General features: G+C 47.5%; 5 protein-coding genes across 5 annotated transcripts; all 5 read right to left on the reverse strand.

Moving 5' to 3' along the window:
• Positions 1-3,346: 3,346 nt before the first annotated feature.
• Positions 3,347-5,246, reverse strand: FPRO_01676 (uncharacterized protein; the record flags this gene model as incomplete). The annotated part of the gene is made up of 4 exons (XM_031228828.1): positions 3,347-3,499; positions 3,552-4,765; positions 4,817-5,115; positions 5,176-5,246. 4 exons carry the CDS (start codon positions 5,244-5,246, stop codon positions 3,347-3,349), a joined length of 1,737 nt encoding a protein of 578 aa, XP_031074797.1.
• A 674-nt stretch (positions 5,247-5,920) lies between these two features.
• Positions 5,921-7,881, reverse strand: FPRO_01675 (uncharacterized protein; the record flags this gene model as incomplete). Its single annotated transcript, XM_031228839.1, has 2 exons — positions 5,921-7,534; positions 7,588-7,881. 2 exons carry the CDS (start codon positions 7,879-7,881, stop codon positions 5,921-5,923), a joined length of 1,908 nt encoding a protein of 635 aa, XP_031074798.1.
• An 833-nt stretch (positions 7,882-8,714) lies between these two features.
• Positions 8,715-10,903, reverse strand: FPRO_01674 (uncharacterized protein; the record flags this gene model as incomplete). The annotated part of the gene is made up of 8 exons (XM_031228850.1): positions 8,715-8,748; positions 8,809-8,939; positions 8,991-9,062; positions 9,146-9,445; positions 9,531-10,013; positions 10,065-10,203; positions 10,256-10,305; positions 10,379-10,903. The coding sequence occupies 8 exons, from the start codon at positions 10,901-10,903 to the stop codon at positions 8,715-8,717; spliced, it is 1,734 nt and encodes a 577-aa protein (XP_031074799.1).
• Positions 10,904-12,060: 1,157 nt separating this feature from the next.
• FPRO_01673 (uncharacterized protein) lies at positions 12,061-12,442 on the reverse strand (the record flags this gene model as incomplete). Its single annotated transcript, XM_031228861.1, has 3 exons — positions 12,061-12,159; positions 12,212-12,291; positions 12,382-12,442. The coding sequence occupies 3 exons, from the start codon at positions 12,440-12,442 to the stop codon at positions 12,061-12,063; spliced, it is 240 nt and encodes a 79-aa protein (XP_031074800.1).
• A 1,634-nt stretch (positions 12,443-14,076) lies between these two features.
• On the reverse strand, positions 14,077-16,020 carry FPRO_01672 (uncharacterized protein; the record flags this gene model as incomplete). Its single annotated transcript, XM_031228872.1, has 7 exons — positions 14,077-14,111; positions 14,166-14,205; positions 14,365-14,682; positions 14,780-15,271; positions 15,346-15,484; positions 15,534-15,586; positions 15,649-16,020. The coding sequence occupies 7 exons, from the start codon at positions 16,018-16,020 to the stop codon at positions 14,077-14,079; spliced, it is 1,449 nt and encodes a 482-aa protein (XP_031074801.1).
• Positions 16,021-17,694: the final 1,674 nt, after the last annotated feature.

Below are 17,694 nucleotides of genomic sequence, written 5' to 3' on the forward strand. Positions count from 1 at the left end.
TGCTTTTTGGTCGACTCAGGGTCCAGAGAAAAAAGGTGATTTTGAGAAAGTCTAAACTAGCGGCCCCCAGTTACAGTCAACGGTCCATTGGGCCTTTTACAGCAGCAGCCCTGCCCTGGCTAACAGTACTGAATTACGGATACAGTGACGCATCCAATGCATTCAAGGTCACTCGAGCAGAATGATAATGAAAGAAGCAATTCAGTTTGTTTTATTACAAGTGTAGGAATCACAATGATATATCACAAATTATAGAATAAGTATCTCCCAATTTCTTACCATCCATTACAATCACACATGGCATCTGCATATCCCTATCCATAACCAACTGCACAGCATCTCGACCAACCACACAAATCTGATATGCTACGTGTACCTGCATCACGAGAGCACCCAAGATTCCCGATATCCATAGCCAAGAACCGTTCCTCGAGGATCTAGATTAGTATTAGGTCCAACTGGATAAAGGCTGAACCATTCATTGCATCTCGAGCTCGCTAATATTAGCTAACGAGATGAGAACAAAATGACGGATACTCTTCCGCTTTGACGGAACATGATAAAGATTCATGAGGCCTCACTCGCCAATAGACACTATCGTATTCTTAAAAATTCGGCAACACCGGCCAGATCTGCTAATAGAAAAAGAAATGAAAAATCTTTCAACGGTCGAATCTCTCTTCTTGTCAGTCTCTAGTCTATGCTTGGCGAGCGGTGCGCTTGGTCCAGTTCATAACGAACGGTGGCTGCTCATCCACTAAGACTCATACATTATAAATATGTTCGAGGCAGTACGGAGTAGATCTACCATGTAACCTACCCCGTGTCCATGTTCATGTTGATGTCAATGAATGTGGAAAAGATGAGAGACGATCCCCAACGTCCAAGGGCACTCACTGAAACTCGCTCGGCACACGGCGGATCCTCTCTCTCAGCCTTGGATAGATCAACACCTGCGTCTGCGTCTGCGTCTCTAGGCTCTAGCTCAGTTATTGCCCAGGTATGGGGTATATACCGTACGACGGCACCGCCCGGGGTTTAGCTGGGAGGCTATCATACCCTTGTAAGTGACAAACCCCTGCTGCCACAAACTTTTTCCAACAGGCACGAGAGCCTCTTCGTGTGAAAGACGAACGTCAGTCCTTCAGCTAGAGACTGCTCAAATCGGAATAGAATAGAGAATTTCAACGTTGAATTGAGTCCTTCTGATCATATCATATCATGGCAATTTCGTCATTTCTAGTGGCAGCACCTTTTTTTCTTTCTTTTTCTTACCGTAGCACCGAGACAGTTGAAACCAGCCATCTCGACATCTTTTTTACGATATATCACAAAGACTAAAAAAACTCTCTCTCGCTTCTCCAAAGATGATCGTTGCTCGCACGTTTGCACAGTTGCACTCGCGTATTCTCTCCCAAACATCCTAGTGATTCAGCATCTCACACAGCCAAACTCTCAAATTCCTCCGAGATGGCCCTGGTCTTTGCTCTCGGACCTCTGACATCCTCCAACCTTAGATCCAACAGATGAACAGGGCATCTGTGAATCGACGATCCTACAAAAACTGGAGAGGGACAACTCTCGTCATAGCCCCTCTGAGATACTCGCATAGATACTCGCATACATATGAACACATAGGCCCAGGCATGCATCAGACAGATATGGATCTCGCCGTCGGCCGAATACAATATGCACGAAAGAGACTCTTCCCCACAAGTCTCGTCTGTTTCCATATTCTGCAGCGTCTCCATCATCAAATAGAAGGCTACCAGTATCATATCCCCTCAGCCTCTTTCTTTTCTTATTTGTTATATCTAAGCGAACTATGCAGCCACATCAGTTCATAGCCGCACCAAAGGAAGAACACCAACACAGTGAGACAAGAAGAAGAGACACCAAAGCTAAGCGCGGGCCGCCGTGTTCGGTCCATCAGTTATCATAATCAGTTCTCAGTCGAGTCATTAGTGTCACACACAAACAAGTGGGCATCCCACTATTAAAAAGCCATTGATGTACGATAACGGAAACGGCTGGGAAAAGGAAATATCGTCATTATACAGGCGCCACGCATGAGATAAAATGTTTTCGTCAATGCTCGTAAAGTAATTGGTAGTGTAGTAGAAATAAGCTCTTGGCGTTGCGAGCTTTGTAATGACTCTAGCTTGAACCGCTGACTAGTGCATCCTCACCGTTCTCTTGAGCTTCATGTACTGCCAGCAGCGTAACTCGACAGCTTAATAAGGTGTTTTATTGTTTCAACATGTCAAAGTTCAAGGCCAGTCTTGAGCGTTATTATGAAACTGAAAACCTCCGCAAAATGTCTTAGCATCGCAGATCATACAAACTCAAACCCGATTCCATCCCAGGTTCACCTTGTCTTGTTTCTCTCCGTCTCTTCATATCCCGGTCCGTGGACATGAATATCTGTTTCTTTTTCTCAATGTCTCGGACCCGACCCGTCTCCTTTGTCTTCAAGCCGAGCCGTTAGCTTTCTTCACCATGTCTCACACACCCTCCTCTCTCCTTGACATTCGTTAGCTTGAGAGTCAACTTGCTTTTTCCACACTCGGTTCCAACACTTCCCGTTCTGACCTTTTTCTCCGCCAAATTTAGCTCTCGTTTTGCTTATTGTGAAAACTCAACCTCCTTTCTTTGTAACCGTCAAACGTGGTAGACACGTTTCTTTCTCTTCCCGTTCCGTTCACTTCTCGCCGTGTTCCTGCATTACCTCGTGTCCTCCACGTGTAGTGTCTCCACGCTTCTCAGCTGTTTGTTCAGTTGCTGTACACCCTCTTGTCTTCAGCTTTGCTCGGTCCTCTTGGGGAAAGGTTGTTGGTGGGATTCGTTACTATATTCGAACCGGTGTGGCGTTGGCGTCGGACGCCGAGAGGCTTCGCATTGTCCTCACTGTCGTGACATAACAAGGAATCGGGAGTTGAACACGGATAATCGCAGTATACTCATGCAATACTACACTAAGTTCCTTTCAGTTGTCCAACAACGGTCTTCACTCCCAGCCATGTGTCGTTAATTGAAACAGCGAGGCCAGCAACGAGATACCCTATCTCATTTGACCATTCGTAATACACCATCTCACATCACATATGATATCCCAAAAAAGATGTATCAGTTTGCTTCAAAGGTTTCATTTCTCATTAGCAACCAGCAAATGATCCTGGTACTCCGTATTAATTCGTACACGTCAAGTAATCTGCCAACTCAAAATCACACACGCTCCAGATCCCTTCCCCGTCCCATGAGATTCTGGATAGGGGATTCCATGTCTGAAAAAGCAAACTTCCCCTATTGTAACCCATCACCGTCGCCGTCATCTCCTTCGCTTCGTTTACCTACCCACACGGATAACGCCAGCAGCGATCAGCTTCTGGATCTTGGACCGCACACCAGGGTTTCTCATATGCTCCTGAAGAGCAGCGGGATCCGACTGGGCCTGCTGGAGGATCGATTGCATCACGGGGTCTTGCATGAGTCCCATGATCTAAATATGTCAGTAAACGTTTCAGCCATTGAGCAACAGTGTGCAATCTTACCTCGGGGTCCTTCATTAGACGCTCTCGGGTCTGCTCTTCCGTCTCGTTATCACGGGCAGAGTACATGGCCGAGAGAGCCTTCTGCTGCTGTTGCTCAATCTCGCGGGCGTTAGCACCGTTGTGGTGCTCCTGGTCAACGCGCTGGGCCTCAGTGCAGGCGTCCACACATTCTGAGTACTTTCGCATGCCGAAGTAGGCCTGAGCCTTGCGGATGTAAGCTCGGATGAAGGTAGGGTCCTTCTTGATAGCCGTGTCACAGTCCTCGAGAGCACTGGGGAACTCGAAGAGCTTGACAAAGGCAGCCGCTCGGTTGCTGTAACCACGAGGGTCATCGGGAGCTCGCTTGGTCATCTCTGTGTAGGCCGCAACGGCACCAGGGAAGTCCATTTCCTTGAACTTCTTATTACCCTCCTCACGAGCCTCCTCAGCCTTGGCAGGGTCGATGTAGGCCTTCTTGCCAGCCTCAGTCTTGGCACGCTCAGCAGAGCGGAGCTTGTTGAGGACATCGGGAGTTCGGTGCTCGGTAAGAGACCTGTTGTAGTTCTCAATAGCCTTCTCCAAGTCTCCCTTGCGCTCATAAGATGTACCAATACGAGCGTAACTCTTGGCAATGAGCTTGAAGTCAGCGTAGATCTCACGTCCCTCCTCGACAGCCTTGGTGCAGGCCTCGATGGCCTTATCGTAGTCACCCTTCTCGAAATAAGCGGCTCCCAAGTTGTTTAGGTAGGTAATATCCTTGAAGGTCTCCCAGGCCTTGGTGTAGTGTGCAATAGCCTCGTCAAAGTTGCGCTTCTTGTAGTTCTCAGTACCCAAAGCCTTCTCCTTGTCGGCCTCTTCCTTCTTTTTCTTCTTCTCGAGAGCCTCCTCGTCCAGCTCGGGCTCGGGTTTAGGCTCAGGGGCCTTCTTGGGCTCGGGCTGCTTGGGGGCTGGTGGAGCATCGGGCATGGGAGAGTCCTGGGATTCAGCGTTGGGGTCGACTTCGCGCTCGCGCATCTCCAGATCAACACCCATCAAGACACCCATGACTGTCAACAGACGGGGGTCGCTGAAGATCTCGGAAGCATTGGAAGGGTTGCTCTTGATCGATTGGAGCTTGGCCATGAATGAGGGGTCGGCGAGGAAACCGCTGGTCTTGGGGTTTGAGGCGAGCTTCTGAATCAACTGAGGGTCGTTGAACATTTGGCCGAGGCCACCGCTGGGATCTTGAGGTCCTCCTGTGGAAGTGTCAGTTGCCATAGTGTGTGGTTTGCGGATGTATTGCTTACCAACTTCGGCCTCCATGGCCTTCTTGACTGAAGACAACCCACTCTTGAGCTGGGCGTTGTTGGCATCGAGCTTCAATCCCTCCTCATACGCATCATTAGCACCAAGGAGGTCGCCCTGTCCGTGCAAAGCAGCACCCTTACGCCCCCAACCCTTGGCCCAGTCAGGCTTGATCTCGGTGGTCTTCTCAGCATCCTTCAGAGCATGTTCCCAATCCTTCTTTGAAGCATAGGCAGCAGATCGGTTGCTGTATAGAATGTGGTTATCGGGCTGGATGGCAATAGCCTCGGTGAACTTTGCGCTGTGTCATAGTTAGCAACCCCGATGTTCCGTTGTGTTATTGTTACTGCTGGTAACCTACACAGCCTCGTCGAAGTTCTTCTCGGCAATGGCCTTGTTACCTAGAGCCTTGAGCTCGTCCGCGGAAGCCATTTCGTATGTGAATTAGCAGAATCTGAGTGTTATAGGTACTAAACGACAGTTCTGATCTGAGTATCGAGTCTGTGGTATCAAAGAGTCAAAGTTACTAGACGATAAAATATGAGAGAGTCGCCCCAGGCGATCTTTGGTGGGGAAGAAGAGGGCCGTGGATGCCTTCTAGCTCATTCGATGCAAGTCTATGCAGGGAGCTTCCCATTGGGTGGAGCTCCAACTGCCCCGCCCCGCACCTACGAGGACCCTTGTGATGACCTCCAAGTTGCAGGGTAGGCAATTAATCAAGACAAACAAGGAACATGATGTCTAGAAGATTCCTCTCATCATGAGATCTTTGCATAGTATGTGAATTTGGCTTCACATAAGACATGGACTGGAGAAAAAATACATAGTATTACGCTAAAACAATAGAACAAGTTTGCCAGACATTCTTCTTTGAAGACCCTATTTTTACCTCAAATCATTTTGTGTATTTGTAAACTCAGATGGCCTTTCTTAGTTACCATAGATTTCAATGGACTAAGAACAATATCTAAACCAGACATATACAATCTGGAAGGAAACCTGAAAACAAACGCCAAACTTGCAGGACCTAACAGAAAAGAATAGGCAAAAGATTAAAAACATGCAGACCACAAATGGCAACAACTACCTCGACAGTCATGGAGTCCTCACGGACTCCATGGTGATACACCAAGAAGTCTCAGCGCATTCTCAAACACCTGCCTTGCGTTCTCATATAGAGCATATCTCGCCTCACTAGCTGCTTTGGGACCAGTCCAATCTTTCTCATCATCATCGTCAAGCGTGGCTGTTAACTGATCAACAATTCGGAGCAAGTATACCACAATAAAAGATGGCTCAAGAGTTCTGAAAGAGCCATGTGCTGCATCTGGATACTGCAATAGGATCCGCAGAAGCTCAGCATAGTCTTCTGTTTCCAACGAAGTATGATCAAGCGTCGTATAGTCGAAGCTGTCCGGACCGGATTCTAGCTTCTTCAATAACCTGGCGTAGCAGTTTTGAATAGCCGCCCCTGTCTCTCCTTCGAGGGATAACGACTTCTTGGGATCGACTGCATACGAGGTATTCCTCTTGTGATAGTGATCCTGAATGAATAGACCAGCAAGACCAAGTTGTTCCACCGACTTCTCCGACTTATCCACATGAAACGCTCCCTTCTCCTCCTCCTCAAGACTAGTTTGTACCATCGAGCGACATCCTTCAAGGTAGTCACTCAGAAGCTCTGCGCCCTTCAACGCTTCAGGAAGTCCATTAATCTTGGCAAAAGAAACATGTAGAATGCGCTCAGCCAGATCTTGTCTTCCCATGAGCTCAAGAGTCTTGGTAACTCGGTGGAAGTGCATTTCTTGCTCCATCGCAACGACATAGATCATCTTGTCAAATTGGTGTTTCTTGTATCGATCAAAAACTGCTGCAAGGTCGCGTAACAGATAAGATGTCGTCCCGTTTCGGTATCGCAATACTGCGAGTGAGAGCCCTTTTGCGTCGTGCTTCGAAAAGTCAATCTTCCACGAGTCTTCGTGCTCTTCGTATATGCCATTGTCCTTCAAGATCTGTTCGACTTCGGCGATTGACTCGGCAGTGACTTGTGACTCTCCAGAGTACTCATCAAACATTACACCGAGCTGTGCGTACGATTCCGTGTAGTCTTTGACGGTTGCATCACGGAAACGTTGCCACAATGCGATGGCTTCTGGGTCTCTATCCTCCATCTTCTTGAAGAAGGCGTCGCGCTCGGCATATAAGCCTCGTGACTCGATTTCTGTGACATCTTGTTTGTTCGTTTTGGCAGTCTTACATTCTTCCACCTCTGGTTTGAACAGATCCTGAATCTTGTGGTTGACCTCGAGAAGATGACGGAGCGGCTGTTTTTCAAACTCATCTTCAGAACCAAATCTCTGCCATCCAGCAGCAAGGAGACCGATCTGTTTTCCCCAGTCGCCGACGTAGTTCATCTTGACAACGTCCCACCCCATACTAGAGTGAATATTTGCGATGTATGTGCCGATCAGCGTGCTCCTCAAGTGTGACACTTGGAACTCACTCGCCATGTTCGGAGACGAGAACTCCACGATCAACTTCTTCCTCGGTCCATCGGTAGCTGTAGGATCGGCGAGGCCGAGTGACGTGTCATAACCATAGGACGAAGACCTATCACTGATGTACGAGAGGAGGAGCCGAGACAGTGTATTGGGTGAAAAGAAGACCTGTAGGCGGATGCCGTCGAGAAGGGGGCACCCAAACGGGGGTGTTCTTGGCAACTATGTTGTATACCTGTCAGTGAAGCTGATCATGCTCGACCCAGCCATCGTACTTTTTGAAGAAGATCTTTCGCCAGCTCCTCAGGCTTGACCCCTTTCAGTCTAAGTCTAGGAGCCACAATAATAAGATCGCCCATTCCTGTGATGTTCGAGGTCTGTATCGCATCGTAGGCTACCAGCCTATCGCAGTTGACAAGCTTCTGTAGGGTGTCGGCAAGGTAGACGCGAAAGATGTCCTGCGGGTTATGCACAATATCTGCATCGGGGAAGTCCGGTACTGGAGTGTCCAGCCCTACCTTTCCAAGTAGTGTTTCGATACCACTGACAGAGCAAGTTGTCGCTGCCATAGCCACGATAGTGTTGAAATGGTGTTGAGGACCGAGAACAGTGAATCAGCTGTCAAATTTTTGATTGCCTTATAAAAGTAGCCAGTTGGACTGATAAACGAGCGCATTTGGAGTCATTTCAAACGAGTGATCTGGGGGAGTTGGGCATCAAGACTCATATAGCCTCACAGCCTCATCTTGATAACGGCAAGATGATTTGTTAAAACTGCCTCTGCGCCGCTTGATGCTGTCGAGCTGCGCGATGAAGTGGCAGCCACCCAAGACATGCCGTAAATGAGGCTTCCAGAGAGCAATTGGCTGTCAACAAACAGGGTTAAAGCAAAGTGGTGTATCATGCGCATCGTGATGCATGCAGGTTGCACTGGGGGATCCTGTGCTGTGTGATGCTTGTTGACAGCGGGAAACGTGTCATATCTCGGACATGACCATCTTGTTGCCCAAGGCCTAGGCCGTCGACGGGTCCGAGATACCAATACATAAGACGATAGGTAAAGAGAAGGCGACCGAGGGGTGAGGAGTTCTGTGCCTGATGATTCGCTGCCCATTTTGAGGCCCGCTTGGAACTTTCCTAAGCCTTCGGTGTGAAACTTCCAACAACCCAATGCAGGCGCCTTGTCTGAAGAATGACCACATGCAAATACTGTCAAATGACCATTAGTCTATTGTCTGTTTTGGGTATTCGAAATCCACATTGCTTACTGCCAAATCACTCCGTGATGCCTTTTGTGTCTTTGCCCAGAAAACAAGTAATCCTTCGAAATCGATGCACAACCGTCGAACAAACCCGCCAGAAACACCGGTATCAGTGGTTGCATTGTCTAGCCAAATGAACTTCACGACTTGGGGTCGAGGTAGGCATCAACAGCGCTGGTAGTGACACCTTGTCATCCTGACCTGTGTCGTCGAGATCTATAGCGGTATACAAACCAAGAAATTCCACTGATGCAGATCACATTGAAGATGACGACCATAGCAATATATGCTGGCCAAGAGGATGAATCATCTTTGCCTGGCTTGCCGGTGTAGACTTGAGCAATCAAGTTCATAATGGCCAATCCCTATAATTATTAGCTTTCCGGGTCACAAGTTTATCTGCCGAGGTGACATACAAACGCTGCAACCGTGACTTGCTCGATTGTACGGTCTCTTGTCTGCTGCTCAGCTGCGTAGTCGTTCTTCCTCTGCAACGTAATTCTCGTTAGTTCACGAGGCAAAACAGGGAAGTTTAGGCCAAATTTGGAGTAAGAAAGCAGACTGGCATTACCTTGCGTCTGACATCTTCAAAGGCGTCTCTGAGATGCTCGAGTCCTGTGTTAATGTCCCTCAAATGAGTACAATATCGCTTTATTGCGCGCAACGATTTGATGGCACCGAGTTCGGCCTGCAAGCCCTGCCATAATGGGCCATAAGGCACTTCATCTGGGCCAACCATGACATCGTCCGTTAAGAAATGGCTGACTTTCTTTGCTAGACTTGAATTAAATTGTACCAGTTTGTTCAGAACCAGAGGGAAGCGCTTTATCCACTCCTCCATGGCAGGAGATCGATCTTCAGGAATGGCAATCTGCAGAACCTGGTCAGAAATCCTATACTTGGCACTGGGACTTTTCCTTTTTGTTTAGAAAAGACTGGACCATGTCACAACTTACATAAATCTCGATGCTATTCTTTAGTCGTTCCAGTACGTTCCCGTGATAATCAACAATCCGCTCTAGTTGCCTGTCGAGAGCTACGAGCAAATATGCTCTTGGTGATCGGGCTCTCTTGAATTCCGGCTGGAGAGTGATTGGGTCTTCACGCCCGCCTACACTTAGGACTTCTTCGTCGCTCATCAGTCTCGACTCTTGGTCAAAAAACTCATCGTCCAGACAGACTGTAGTTGAGTATTGCTCACTGCGACCCGTAATCATGAGCGAGAAGACAGCGACGTGGAGAACGGCGTTATCTGGGACGCACGAGCTCTGTTGTTGATCTCTTGGTGTTGTCGAGGACTTGAGATTCAGAAAAGCTATGTCGTCTCGAGCCCGAAAATTCTTATTTTTCGATAAAATACGAGTATCCGACCGATCCTGTGTACTAATGGCCAGATATGGTAGGTTGCATTCAATAACGAAGCCAGGTGTCCACCAGTCCTAAGTTGATGTATTAGTGACACTGAGAGATCCTATGGGGAATGCACATACAGTCTCCCTTAGACTCAGCTCCGGGACTGGGCTGGGGCTCAAGTAGTTCGCAAATAGTTTGCGAAAGCCATCAACTTGGGAAGCAGGCGTTCTTCTGAGGAGCGAAAGTATACTGACTCCGTTAGGATTGCTAATGTATCTTGAGAAAGTCAGTACCGAAGTCAATAACGTAAGTCTTCAACAGGGCTTACATTCGCCGAGTATTTCCGATTATCTCTGGCTCTGAATCTTTGCTGAAGCGCTGATTTCGTGCTGTAGTCAGTCTCGGGCCTCTGTTGATTGTTGATGGTGGTGACCAGATATAGCTTGCGTACCTCTTGTTGCAGTGCTCCATGGAACTCGATGTTAGTCAAGAGGCGATCGTGCAACGGATTTGACGGAACCGAGATCTGAGGGTTCAAATGGCAGTCGAATATCCACGCTCTCGGTTCCTGCACATCTTTCAGACGAGAGTTCCCAGGGTCATCGGGGATAAAGTTGACAATGATGAAGCCTGCCCCTTCACAAAATTCCGAAACGTGTGTAAGTCTGTCTTCCCATCGAGGCAACCGCGGAAATGGAAGCATAAAAGCTACGATCTCATCCGTTTCTTCGTCCTCATCATCTTCATAGTTCTCCCTGAAAACTTCGATGAACGGTTTGTCCTCCTCCGTAACTTTAATCCTGACTCTGTGCCCGAAGCGTTTTCCCCATTCATACTTGTCTGCCCAGTCGGAGGCAGCAGTCACCACAAGTTCGTAAGTGGCAGATGTAAAACGCTCAAGGTAGTCGAATCCAAGAAAACTGCGGCCTCTCCGAGAATTCGCAATTTGCGGCACCCTCTCAATCGTTGAAGCCATACCTAGTTCAGCAAGTATCCTGAGAGAGCATGATCCTTTCCTTCTTTTACTTGAGTTCTTTGAGTCAAAGGTAAGAATGTTAGAAGGTAAGTGTGCTATTAGAGAAGCAGGTATATAAAGAGGTTATAAAGAGGAATACTGAGAAGGACCGGCTAATCTCTACAGGTGAATATAAGATCAGTGCAGGGCCTAACATCAACACCCATCATTAGGATTGGGCTCACATCCTACTTCATCCAGCTGCAACCACTTCCTTGGGCAAAACCCGAAACTTTGGAATTGAGTATATGCGTCTATGATATATGTACGCCAAGGTGCGATGATAGATCTTGTAAGGCAATGTGGAAGAAGCGCCTAATGACACAGGATCGAGCACCACAGTGCTTTACATCAGCTTGATATTGGCTAGATCCGTTGAAAGGTGCAGTATCAATCATGTGGCTCATCACAGCCACGTAGTTGAACGGGAGGTTCCAGAATACTTTAGCAAAAGAGATGGCCTCTTGAATGCTTCATCTTTTGGCATCCGTCCACCAACCAACTCATGCATTACACAGCCACCCTTCAGTTTTCAACCCACCAACATTCTGCATTGCAACGTTAGTTTCCGTACTATGAGGCTCTTCCTCACCGACTTAAAAAAATTTTCACTTACTGTTAGGCTGTATCATTCTCTCGAACTTCTCTATTTGGTCCATGTGCTGATTGAGATTGGCTCGACTCTCTCATTTGACGTGTCACATCCCGACGCACCCTTAAGCAAGAGCTAACTACTCATAGTTGAACATCAGTAGCAGGACTTTCGCGCTATTTTCGCTATGTCCTACCTTACCTGCACTTGTATGTAAAATTCTTACACACACATTGCCCTCGAAGCTTAACTTACTACTTTGCAGGGGTTGACCTGGTTCACAACATGAATTATAACTGACGTTCCAATAACATTCGAACGAGTCAGAAGGTTGGTATTACAGTCTAAAATCTATCTATATTTTCCCGAACCGGAGCCCCGCACAAAAGAAGAACTAACGTTAGTATCCAAAACAATATTCCGTATCTTACAACAAAAACAGGTAATTTTCCATGATGAACCATAGTCATCACTATTAAGTTCCCTCGCTCTGATGAGTCCTTTGCCAGTGGCAATAATGTTCCCCCTAACCAAATCGGCGAGTTGCGCAGTTTGGACATCTGTAGTTACCACAGCAAGGACAAGGGTCCACGCTGACCTTCATACCACTTGTTCCGCATTGGCACTTCGATTGTTAGTTGACAACATGCCCTGTGGAAGCAGCGTAGAGAACATACACAAACCCACACCCATACGACTTTCCTTCGCGGCGCGAGCTCATGGATAGGAACAGGAGTTGGACCGGCGGCTTGGTCGGCTTCAGAAATCGCGAATCAGCATCCAGGATACCCTCAGAGACCGAATTGAGGAGAGCAAGGAGCAAGGAGCAAGGAGCTGAGTATCTTACCTTCTGCATCCAACGAGCTAATGCTGTCAATAAATTTCAATGCATCTTGACTTGCCCTCATCTTTTTCTAAGGCGGGTGAGAAAGGGGGGGGGAGCCTGCGATAGGCTGATTAATTTCTGACCGTGTTCCCGTGACGACCTGCATCTGCGGGCACTCACGTTATACTGGCTCTTGCTTCGTGTTTTCTCATACAAAACAGAATAGGTAGTCTTTCAACAGAAGGGCTTCGAGCACCCATTGGACGAGAACAGCAAGAATACAGCAGATTTAAGCTCCTCTGGGCGACCACGTGACAAAGTCGGCGAGGCTAGAACCTGGAAAGATAAAGGGGTGGTTGGCCCAGGAATGGGACGTGCCTGGTCTGTTATTTAAACTACCCCTTTCACTAAACTCTACCTTAGTACTATACCTCTCCAAGGAACTGCCTTCACGTAGTATTTCTAATTACCGAATGGACGACGTCACGAGGTAATAAGAGACAAGATCACGACCTCTTAAAATGAGACCGACGGCTGCCAGAGATACACCTCAACAAGGGCCACCCGTGTAGCACAAATTATTCGATATGCAATCTCAATTGGCTCCTTCGGCTGGCCGTAACTCATGGGGATGCCGACTGTTACTCCTGTCGACCTGTTTAATGACACAAGCACGACCTTGAAACATAGGTAGTGAGCCTAGTAGCGGGATTGGCGAGACCCTGCTTTGTCTGTGCTATGGACTTAATCAAACTTTGGAGCGGCTGGCAAACGAAGTTAGACACTGTTGAGTCTTGAGAAAAACAGGCCATCCCCTAGCCAGCGAGCTCATATAAGTTTGGCAAGTTATACCTCTTCAACTGACAGTCTACCAGGAAACAAGAGGACCGGCAGAATTGCATCTTGGCATATCATGACGAGAGCTGAGACTGGGCCCAAATTCATGTTCAACAATCGAGCGCTCACATAATACAGTCCTTGACCGGTCATCATAATCCCACTCAGAGAAACCCAATCAGGCTTTAGGAGTGGATGGTGTAACCCGACTCACAATGGATAATTGTTGGACAAAAGTCGGTGGCCGGGAGTCACCTTTCAAGTGTAATAGAAATGCCTGGTAAGGGCTCTTATCGTAAAAGAAGGTATACTTCACAGCCTCAGAGCAACGCTGCCAGCCTTTTCTGAAACTACATGAGCAAGACGCCGGCGGTTATAACGGACACTGGCATAGTGCTACTCGAGTCCCTGGCTTAGCATCGGGAAGTTATGTACGGAGTTTGGAAAATTTGGAGGCACTCCGTCTTTCCATGAGCTGCATATTCTGAAACTTTTATACAAATTTGAGTATCATTATTAATGTAGTTTGAAACCCCAGTATTCTATGACGCTCACCCCGGGAGCGTATCTTTCACTCTGCTGCGGTCTCTCGTTGCTTTTCTCAGCAACGTTGTAAACTGTCTAAGTCTAAGCCGATCTCGCATCGCGGTCAAAGCCTTGTAAACCAAGCCTCTTAGGCTATTTGCCCAGTTTCTTTGCTTTTGTGAGGCTTGGTATAAGTTTGAATAACAGTTGAACTGGTTTTCGCCCTGTTGTACCGGAAGCTGCAGCATGGCCGTTGAAGAGAGCAGCCATATGAGTAAGCAGCTAAAGGCAACCCAGAACAAGTTATATAATCTTGAAAGAGACAAGGTATGACTCGCTTCTGTAGATCCAGGCTCAATCGGCGGAACGTGACTCAAAATGCTTGTCGCCTAAGTAGTGTTAGCAAGGTTAGTAGACCTCTTTCAGGAACTGAGAATGCCGACTGACAAAGGCAGCAAGAGTCAACATGTGGAGGTTTCTCTCCTTGCTTATTAGCTTATTTTCATGTTTCAGTTTCTAAAGCCAGCTATGAGTGAGTATACTTGTCACAAAAGAAAAGAAGCGAGAAAAAGTAAAGGGCTGGAAAAAGGAAGAGGGGTGTGTGTGAATGGTCGAGGTCAAAGATGACCTATGTCAACTAACCCTGTCTCTTCCCTCATTAAATGACTTATCGAGCTGGCTAAGCTCGATGTGAATATCTTTTAAACTCTCAAGGCTGTCTGTAATATCAATTAGAGATTGCGTGGCACGTTCCTCCGCCTGTACGTTCAGCCACAACTTATGTTGGGGCAGACCTTCAGGGCTGACCATGAGGTGATGCGATACGAAGTGCTCTAGCCTTTCAACAAGTATTTTGTTGCAGCACGTCACCCTCTCAAGAGCCTCTGGATATTTCCTAGCCCACTCCTGCAATTGTTTTGGAGAAAGATCACCAGAGGAGCCATGTTTTGACGAAGAGATCTATATCAGAAATTAGAGATAAGCACACTGACGGGAAAGACTGCTGCACTAGGTTCGAAGGCACCTAGCTCTTCGGTCCGGCCAACCGGGGGCTTACATGTACATTGAGACTGGTTCGAAGGGTATCTTGTATATCTTTATGGCAATCCACAACCTTTACGAGACCAGTTGCCAGTGCTGCAAGTGCGTAAGCCCGAGGAGACTCTGGCCTGTGTGCCAACTTCATTATAATAGGATCTGTTCCCTCCAATTGTTCCATGCTGTCCTCGGGCGATAGTCTGGGCTCGTCTGTTCCATCGTAGAGGTCGTCATTGAGACAAATGGCAGTCCAATATCGGTTGCTCTGTCCAGTTACCACAACCGAACAGACACCCTCAAGGAGGGATATGCCATAATCTTCGCGACCAGTCTCTTCAGAAAAGTAAGAGTCGGTCTCACACGCCTCTAGGTGAAGGAAAGAAAGGTCGTAGTAGGATCGAAGTCGTTGTTTGTTATGGGAAAGTGTTCGGGAGTCTTGCTGGCTTTGAGCACTTATAGCGAAGAACGGAAGGTTAAAGGAGAAGACGAAACATGTCGAACCCCACCAGAACTTTGAGTTTAATATTATATTTAGATAAGATAATTCTTTCTTCATCTGCGAATGGAGACTGACAGATCACTTACAATTTCTCTTGAGCTCATGACCGGCTTCGGACTTTCGCTGATGTAGTTCGCCAAGAGCTCTCGAAGCCCGGGAACTTGCGAAGGGGGCGCCGTTCGAATCAAAGCCAGAACACTCTGGCGATTGGGCTTATTGATGTATCTTCGAGTTTAGTAACTAATCATGGGGACAAGATTGGAACATTTCTTACATCCTTCGAGCTGGCCCAACGGTGATATTGTGACCATTGTCTGAAACTCGCTTCTTGCGGCGATCCGATCAGTAAGAACTCGGTAACCCTGAACATATAGACCACGTATACATACACTTGTTCCTAAGATAATACAAAGCTCTTCATTGCTGAGGACCTGACCATATTGGTTTTTGGAAACCCCGAGGATCTCATGAGTATCAGGTTTCCAATTGGCATCAGATACCCAGGCGATGGGATGCTGTCCGTGGTACGGACGCGGCCCTTCGAAGTTTTTGTCATCAGCATCATCCCTGATCAAAGGGTTGTCGTCACAGAAGTTCTTTATGTAGCGTGCCTGACGTGCCAATGAACGAGATAAGAGTTGGGACGAGAAGAAGGTAAAGATATAGTCATCATCATCGTCGATATCCGCACTATTTCTGAGAATATCAACCATTGATTTGCTCTCACTAGATGCCACATTGGAGTCTCCAGTGGGAGCCATTTCTTGTCTTGGGTTCATAGTGCTTGTTTGTATGATAAGAGAGTGTGTGAAAGGCAGCAAATAGCAAGATGCCTTTTGTGCGAAAACAAAAGGACGAAAGAATTTATGTAGGGTTGGTTCACTTAATGATTGGTCGATGGCGAATCAGATTCACAGGCCAATGCCCTATCACATAGATGCATGCTGAAGACTATTGCATATGTATTCTTGAAACTGAGAGGACCGAGTTGACTGGATGTGAAATATAGTTGTTGGCAGTATCTTGCCACCGTTGCGGTGCAATGAAAGCTGAGCAGACATCATGTGATCAATTCGCTATAAATCTTCTCCAGTATCTTGACAGCCGTTCTCATTCAAGTGTATAGGGGCTCTTTTTACTCTGGACGGCGGGAGTAGTATCTCTGGGTGTCACAACTCGGGCATCTTGGCCGGCCACAGCTTGGACAAGGGTCCACGCTTACTTTCATTCCTCCATGGCCGCAGTGGCACTGATTGATGTTAGTCAATACAAGTTAAAGGCGCCAAATAGCTGAGGTTCAAGGGGACGTACGCAGAACCATATCCATACTACTTTTCGTCTCGGAGGAGCAGACACAACAAACGGTCCTGGAGGGGATGCTAGTGGGTGTATTGTCAGCCACTCAACGATAATGAGGCTTGAGCTTGAGGGGCACTCCAGCAGGGCATACGTAGGTCATTTGGAGTAGAAGGCCTCAAGGACGAATCATCCTCTTCAGATTCCTCAGCTCCGAGTTGCAATCTCGGCGAGTCAAAAATTCCGTCCATCAGAATGTAAGGCGGCTGCAAATAGCCCTATGGAATGAATGAATGGTCAACAAACGTTGCAACGGGAAAGGAAGTCCCGGCGGCACGTATATATACTGACTTGTCTAATCCCAGGAAATTGAGGGAACATGGTGTTGAGACTGCCGATCGTATGTGAGATTGCGTTTCCGATCAGATTTTCTTGCAGGGCAGTGAGCCGCTCGAAGTCTGATATACAGCCTTGTGATGCTTCTTTATTGCAGTGCGTACAATTGGGTGGCACTACCTGAGATAGAACTGTTGTGAGAAGGAGGAAAGAGATCACTTCGGACGGAGACTACTGAATCTCATAAATGTACGTATGTACGTATGCATTTCACGCTTATTACTCACCGCCGGACGAATAGTCACTCGTTATGCGTTGAGTTGAGACCATTGGCATCTATTCGTAAGGACATACCTTAATGATAGGCGCGATACGAGCCGATGACACTGAAAAAGTCCTGGGGGACAAGAGGAGCCCAATGAAAGAGTAGGGCTGACAGGGGCAACTAGGAGGCTCTCCGATTTCAACGACGAATATGGCCTCACTCTATCTCTAATTTCACCTTGGTACTGCCTCGTGGAAGGTTTCAACCAATTGTACACATCAATCTTCATCGGAAGGCGCTTTGACCTCCGTGAATTTGCTCAGTTTTATAGCAAACCCATTTCACGGCAGCCGTTGATTGTTGTTCCTTGTCAAGGCCTCCCTTGACCGGTGCAGTACTACTGTGTTTTGTGTAACGGGCATGCAACTTGGAGGGCCATACACTCAGGTCACTGGTCGGCATTAAGGTACCTAAGCTTAGAATCGAGACGGTCAGACGACTGGCCAAGGGAAAGTGTAAGAAAGGGGCAATTAGGTAG

Source organism: Fusarium proliferatum (genome assembly GCF_900067095.1).
Source record: "Fusarium proliferatum ET1 genome assembly, contig: FPRO_scaffold001, whole genome shotgun sequence".
Lineage (NCBI taxonomy): Eukaryota > Fungi > Ascomycota > Sordariomycetes > Hypocreales > Nectriaceae > Fusarium > Fusarium proliferatum.